At 34.9% G+C, this 7,778-nt stretch overlaps 1 protein-coding gene across 1 annotated transcript; it reads left to right on the plus strand.

Annotated features, from left to right (window-relative positions):
* The first annotated feature begins 936 nt into the window (after positions 1–936).
* Positions 937–5,808, plus strand: LOC113815766 (DNA repair nuclease APEX1). The gene is made up of 7 exons (XM_027367782.2): positions 937–1,066; positions 2,186–2,326; positions 2,492–2,621; positions 3,069–3,212; positions 3,798–3,941; positions 4,215–4,395; positions 4,981–5,808. The coding sequence occupies exons 1-7, from the start codon at positions 1,046–1,048 to the stop codon at positions 5,096–5,098; spliced, it is 879 nt and encodes a 292-aa protein (XP_027223583.1). The 5' UTR covers positions 937–1,045; the 3' UTR covers positions 5,099–5,808.
* Positions 5,809–7,778: the final 1,970 nt, after the last annotated feature.

Here is a 7,778-nt window from a genome sequence, read left to right on the forward strand (position 1 = left end):
CTAATAATAATAATGACAATAATGATAATAATAAATATGATCACAGCAATAACAAAAGGCAATAACATTGATGATAATAATGGTGATAGTTATAGTAGTAGCAGCAGTAGTGTAGTAAATGTACTAGTAGTAATAGTAGTAGTAATAGTTGTAGTAGCAGCACCAGCACCAACGGCAGCAATAGTAGTAGTAGTGGTAGTAGTCGTAGTCGTAGCAACAGTAGTAGTAGTAGTAATAGTGGCAGTAGTAGTAAATACTGTTGTTGCTGTTGTATTAATAGTAATAATGGTATTAACAATAACGATGATAGACTCCATTATCATCATCCATTTCCAAAATGTATACCCATAAGTCTTACCCGCCAGAAGGCTATGGAATTTTAAATTCATTTCAAAAATTGACCAACGGTTCCTATCAATAATATTGAATATATGTAGAGGGAAGTATGGTGTGGAACTAATATTCACAATTAGAAAGATTCAATAATGGTCCCAAATACTGACTTTCACGTCCCGACTTTTTTCGTTTTGTTTAGAAAATCCTGTTGAAACCTGGACGGATTGCAACATTCCGACCGAACAAGAAAATACATGAATTTGCGCGCTCAAATATGGATACTATAGTTATGTCTGTTTAAGTTGAATATATTGATATATTTCTATTATTTATGATTTCGTGGACATTAATTTGCAAATTCATTATACAAAATCTTTTCTACTTTGTTATTTGCAGATCATTATTGTCAAGAATTTGCTAACTGCTAGATCCGAACATATATCATATTTCGGTATTTGACGAGAAATACTTCACATGGTATTAAAATAATTAATATACATATATCAATAACATGCCTAATAAAACCTGCTTTACAATACAATATCGTTTAATAAGTAAAGAGTAAAGAAACATCTTTAGCACTAATCGAGTAGCGGATTACGCTAAGTTAGCATCGTTGAGCACAATAAAACTGGCGTGTGTAAAGCTTGTCTTGCCAAAACCCGTCTTCATTTCTGCTGTTCGACACTTCTATTTGTCAGTGACAGCCATGCCTCCCAAGAGGAAACAGGTATTGCATTTTCTTGTTGTGTACAGTATAGGAACACAGTGTTTGTTGTGTAATTCAGTAATAAAGCGCGGGCAAGCGAAGCCGAAAGTTCCGAACTCGAGAGCGCAGCGTGGGAGAGCGCCGAGAGAGTGGCTTCCCTGCGCAGAATTAATTACTTCGTGATAAGTTAATGCATTTTTCTTTGTCGTTCCTGTATGTCTTCTAGGTGCGAAACAGTTAATGCATTCGATTGGGTCAGTGCGTATGAGTTGTCACGTACAAAGCTGTGCGGTTTATTCATAATGTAAATGTGGTATTTGGCTAGTACATTATGAGAGGGAATTGCTATTTCTTCATTTACCGGCATTATATTAATGTTTGAAATGAGTGGATTTGTTTGTTCAGACATTAACTGCAGTGGTATTACCCCTACACAAGTATTTTGTAAAGACATTATTTATTCTGAGTTTACATTTCTCACAAAGAACCTTGCATAACCTGTGAGTGCCTCTCATATTCAGTTACTCCCAGGCTTATCATTATTATTTTTTTTGCTTCTTGCCCTGTCATTGTCTTTTTTTGTAGTTTTTAATGTTACTGAGAATTACGCACAGAGATAGAGGGAAATGGACACTGCCTCCCATATGAAATAGTCATAAACAACACGGACAGTTGCTGCAGCCTCATATTTACTGCGAAGTGAGGAAAATATCCACTACATATCACTGCTCAGGGGCAAGTCTGCAACACCCTCACAGAGCCTGAGTAACTAAAGTCGCATTTTCAATAAGTTGGCATACAGTGCTAATAAAGGGGGCCTGACCCCCTGTCTAGGGATTGAACAGAAGGTAGGAAAGGTTAAGTCTAGATTTTTGGGTTTGCATGATACCCTGGTTTTGGGACCTCATCTTTGGAGGGTTTGTTGCTTTTGGTTACAAATACCATGGGTTTTAATTGTGCTTTGGAACTCAAGATATTCAAAATATCCTAATAGATGGCCACCTTTTTATTTTGGGAGTTTAAGAATTGTTTATCTTTAAAGCTAATCCAAACTTCTTGTTATATGTTGTGTATATAGATCTATGATTTGTCAAAATATTTTGTTGTAAAGTGTTTCTTAAAGTGTGTGGTTTATTTCAGACTGACGATGCGCCAAAGCAAAGCGAAAACAAAAAGGCCAAGAAGGAGGACTTTGAATCTGATGCCAAGTCAAAGGACGGAGAACCATGGAACCTGAAGATTGTGTCGTGGAATGTGGATGGAGTCCGTGCATGGTTGAAGGTTAGTATGGTAGCATTAGGATTGCTATGGTATTTATCCCTAGAAGTCACTAATTACTGTCTTTGTATTTATAAACTGTAATGATGTGCTACCCTGCAATTTATTTGTTATATGATACTTCTTGATTATTGATGCAGAGTGTTTATTTATTTTTTAATATTTCAGAAAGATGGCATGTCAGTGCTTGAATTAGAAGACCCAGATATATTGTGTCTACAGGAGACCAAGTGTTCAGAGAAGAAGCTTCCTGATGAATTGAAAAATGTCAAAGGCTACAAAAGCTATTTCGTTGAAGGTTTGCACTCTTTTGCGCTCTCAAGTTTCATTTCAAAACTTTTTTTTTCACATTCAATGTTGTACTACTTTCAATTCATGAAGGTAATTTATTGTATAACTTAATTATATTCACCATTCCTGACAAATGTCTCCAACTATATGACTGATCACTTATGGGATTTCCACTTGTACTACCTGCTTCTTTCTTTTTTTTTTTTATATACTTATAGTTAGATCTGTCATTATCCATCAATTTTTTGCAATATGGACCAGTATGAATCATTGAAGTGGTACAGCTGGTGATGAAACTACTGAATTTCATCTTTTAATCCTTGCCTCTTCTACTAGTATTCTACTCTTCATTGTTAGGAAAAAAAGTGGTTGCAAGGTTATATTATTTAGTATTTTTTATGTTTGTGATAATGACAGTATATACTGAAACTGATTCAAACTTGATTCTTTCCAGCAAAAACTGAAGGTTACTCAGGTGTGGCACTCTACTCAAAAGTAGAACCGATGTCCGTTAAATATGGGTTTGATGAAAAGGAACATGATGATGAAGGCCGTTGCATTACAGCAGAGTATGAGAAGTTTTATCTTGTCACTTCCTGTAAGTATGGAATGCTGAATATTTTGATTATTGAAAGTAATAGTATATAGCTAAACTATTTTTTCTTTTCTGTTTGTTATAACCCTTTTGTAATTCTTTGCAAACTTGCTGTACATTGATATTCAAGTGAATCCTGTCTCGTCTTGTACCTGTATGTTTGTTATATTGCATTTTGTATTGGTAATATAAAACTTTTTTTCTCATAATTTGTTAATATGTAATAATCTTCATTTAGTCCTCAGCAATTATGTAAATGTTTGGTAGATTATTAATCTTGTATTGTTAATAGTTGAGGATATTTTCCTTAGTTTAATAAGAGGATCTATATTTTTATTTGAAAATGTATTGTAAATGTGTAATGTGAACACTTCTGTAGATAATGACAGAAAAAAATAGATATTTCTTAACTATCGTTTCTAGATGTCATCATCTATTCAAACTTCAGCATTTGATGATGGTTACATATAAACAGACATTCCATTTTTACCTCCCCCCCGCCCCCTCCTTCCAAGAGGAGAAAGATGAGAAACTTTCATCTTACCCCCAATATATTGATATTATTGTATTAATGTAATTTCTCGATAGATGTGCCAAATGCTGGGAAGGGCCTAATGACGCTTGATAAGAGAATGGACTGGGATCCAAAGTTCCGCAAGTACTTGAAGGAGCTTGATGAAAAGAAGCCAGTTATCTTGTGTGGGGATCTGAATGTGTCCCACAAAGAGATTGGTAAGTTCAATACATGCATTAAGTTAAGATTGGGATTAGTTAACTGTCATACCTTTTTTCCCATTTGAGGGATTACTTCTAAGGAGATGGTATTATTTGTGAAAGTAAAAGACTGCCATCTATATACTGAGTTGTAATTAGAAAAGTGTGATTTATAGGTAGATAAGGGCTGATATGTGGAATTTATCACTTGTGTATCTTCCTGTGATAAAAAGTAGTTTTAGGATTTTAAAATATCCAATAAAAAATTGCAATATTTGTTGTCTGTTGCAGATTTGGCCAATCCAAAGGGAAATAAAAAGAATGCTGGCTTTACCCAAGAGGAGAGAGATGGATTTACAGAGCTGTTAAATGCTGGCTTTGTAGATTCATTCAGGCATTTATACCCTGATAAAGAAAAACAGTACACTTTCTGGACATACATGATGAATTGCAGGGCTAGGAACATTGGATGGTAAGTTTACAGTCACACTTGACCCCATGCTGCCAAAAAAAATGTACTGTTCACTTTTTCTCTTGTGAAATGTCTCTACACATAGATGGCTCCACAAGTGCTCAGCCTCTAAGGAGCCGGTTAATAGACCTTAGTACCTCATTTCCTCTAAGCCCTAGGGATTTTTTTTTTCTTATGAGTGCTATCAATACTGATGCACTTGTTTTTATTATAGAGAATTTAATTGTTATAATATCATTAACATTACTAGTAGCCGTATAAAAGTCTTTTTCTCCCGAAAATCAAGGAAGAGGATAAACAGATGAGGGAGGTAGTTCTAATAATTGAATCCTTTGTTAATAAATACTTGTGGATCAGTGTGACTTGTAAAGCCATCTATGTGTAAAGCCAATAGAGCTTGTTATGTTTGTACATGCCATCCCCAGCATCAGGTAATATTTATATTTTATTGTATTTTATTATTTTTCTTTTCTATCTCTTCAGCTGGTTTAAATTCATGACAAGGGAAGAAGCCTTTCAAGAGTCTTTTTCTATGTATGAAATATAAGACACTGCTCTGTACACCATCTATTTTTTTTGTTTCAGGAGACTTGATTACTTTGTCATATCCGAGAGACTGGTACCTCAGCTGTGTGATAACCTAATCCGGACGTCACTTTATGGCTCGGACCACTGCCCTATCACGCTTCTGATGCATATGTGATGAATACATGTCTTGATCCAGAGAGCTGCATAACATTTGTCTTGTTCATTCCATTTTTTACCATGTCATCTGTTGTTTCTTAATCAGTCTTGAGAGATGTTTTTCCATTTTAAGGTGTGATTTTGTTGTATATTTGTAGGAATAACTACAAGTACAAGATTTTGTACCAAGGCATTGTAGATATTTATATGATGTAAAGTCAGCAGAAAATAGCAAGTCATACATAAGCCAAGGATGTACTGTAATAAGTATTGAAACCATAATGTATGACTATAATTTTTCAAAGTGTTTGCAAGTTTGTGTTTGTAATGTTCCTCTTTGTCTTAGAGAAATTATATTTTTGTTATTTTTGTATGTCTGTGAAATGTTTTTTAAAATGTTCTTTTCTTCCTCAAATTATATATAAACATATATAACGAGATGGAAGTTACAGAATAGAATAATTAAGATACAAAATTTTTATTTCTTGCCAAAGTTTTCATAATATTTGGTTACTAAAATGTATGGCACAGAATCCTTATTTTCTTAGCATAAATTTTGGGATCAGTGACTAATTTCTTTAATGAATCGCTGTCCAGGGAATGTGAAGTTGTAAACTGTGTTGATTTTACCTGAATTTCTCAAGGTTACAAACCATAAGAATTGTTCATGTTATGTGAATGTGTTATAGTATTAATGCAGCTTCACACTGTAATAAATGTAGAAGTACAGATGAATGTTTAATAACCTTTTTAATTAACAGGTTCTGAATAGGTATTAACTATATAGAATAAATATTAATTTCAACATGATTGAATTATCAGAATATTTGCTACAATAGACATAGCTTTTGTGCTAACAATCAGAATTAACTTGTGGGATGAGTTGGTCTCATTAAATCTGAATAATGAAGTGCATATGGTGAGCAATGTTTCTCAGGAAAACTATAATGCTTGTAAGTATGTCATTTGTAAGTGCTGATTTTTTTGCTTTGAGCTGCTCTAGTCCATTATTTTTCTGTTAAAATGCTTTTCATCTTCAAGACATAAATTTGTTTTTTGTACAGGAGACATTTCTCAATCCTTTTTATGATCAATTTATTATGATGAACCCTCTTTCTCCTGAATTACGCATGTTATTTCACATTTTTCTTTGCAAAATGTGTGGCAATACACCGGTATATATGATACTTCGTTGATGACCTCTTTTAGTGATCGTTTACATTGATTATCCTATTTTGGTTGTAACGTTTCCTATCAGATTTGAGCTATTACAGGTTAGAATCATAACACTGGTCAATTGTATCACACCATCTTAACCCTATGTGCTAGGGTGGCATGACATGCATGCCAAGACCTTTGTAATATTCGTTATTGACAGTATTAACACATAGATTGGTCCCACATTAGTCACCAAGGAGTCGATTACTACTATTACCCAACTCGTCAGTTTATTCTTTTCCTTGATTTCTGGATTTTATTTTATTGCTGTTTGTATTTTCATGGCATAATGATAAAAATAATGTCACTAATAATAATGATGGTAACCGTTTCAACTTTATTAGCACTAAGAAAAAAATCAAGCAATGGGGAAATTACTATGCGATTGCGAAGCCATTTCTGTGCAACAGACTTCACGGAAGAAAAAACATGTACCCGCACATAAAAAGTATTACATCATACTGGATATCTTGCGCCTTCAAAACGCAGCCTAGATTTCGAGTTAACGGTATATGTTTTGTGATGTTTACCAACTGACAAGTGGTGATCTTGTATGAATAAATATACAGTACTATGGCTGATGCCCCCCCCCCCAATTTCATGCCCGTTGTTGTCGTGGGGGGACTGAGGCCCAATTTGGGGGATCACACCTGCCTTGGACCTCAGCCTTCGCTTCAACAAATTTTGCATGGTCTTTTCTTCTCCACCTTTCCTTTTCATCTCCTTCCTCTCTTCACATCCTAAAGTGTGAGAGTCGTGCTGAAAGGATGAAAGGATGATGTTTCAGTCCTGAACGGCCTTCGTACTCCGTTTTGCTATTCCCTCTTTACCCTTTTCACTTCCATACTAACCTACTGCGTTAACCTACATGTAACATATTTTGCCCTAATTGTGAAACCATTTGTAACCTTTTTGTCATAATACTTTATCATAATTCTGTATAACCTTTTACTTGGGTGCTATGTCCCCAAGCCTCACCCTATTGCTATATTTTATATACGCCGCTAATGACCTTAGATGTTTACACGGGAGAAACTTTTCAATAAACAAATAAAATGAATATGGCTGATGGCAGTATCACTTCTCACTTTTCTTGCATAATCTTTGTAAGGTATTTATGAGCCGCTGTCTTACAGTAAGGATCCATATGGCCAGAGCATATCACCTAAATAAGCACTTTACACTTTTACTGCATCTAGGTTCTTAGAGTATGCTCTGTTTCTACGGCATATCCTAGAACCCCCGGGAGACTGAGTATCACTTCACTTCGGCAAGTGAGCTGTCAACGCGTTTGGCGTCGACTCAGCGGTTTAAAGCGCAATTAACCCATTAACACGAGATTATTAAATGAACAGAGTGCCAAAGCAAAGCATCTTAATTATCTATAATGCTAGGAGTTGCATACTGTCTCGAAATATTCAATCTGGAGAGGCCCTTGGTATTCAATGAACACTTAAAATATTCATTTGGTAACAAGGACA

This window comes from Penaeus vannamei, chromosome 16, assembly GCF_042767895.1.
Source record: "Penaeus vannamei isolate JL-2024 chromosome 16, ASM4276789v1, whole genome shotgun sequence".
Taxonomy (NCBI): domain Eukaryota; kingdom Metazoa; phylum Arthropoda; class Malacostraca; order Decapoda; family Penaeidae; genus Penaeus; species Penaeus vannamei.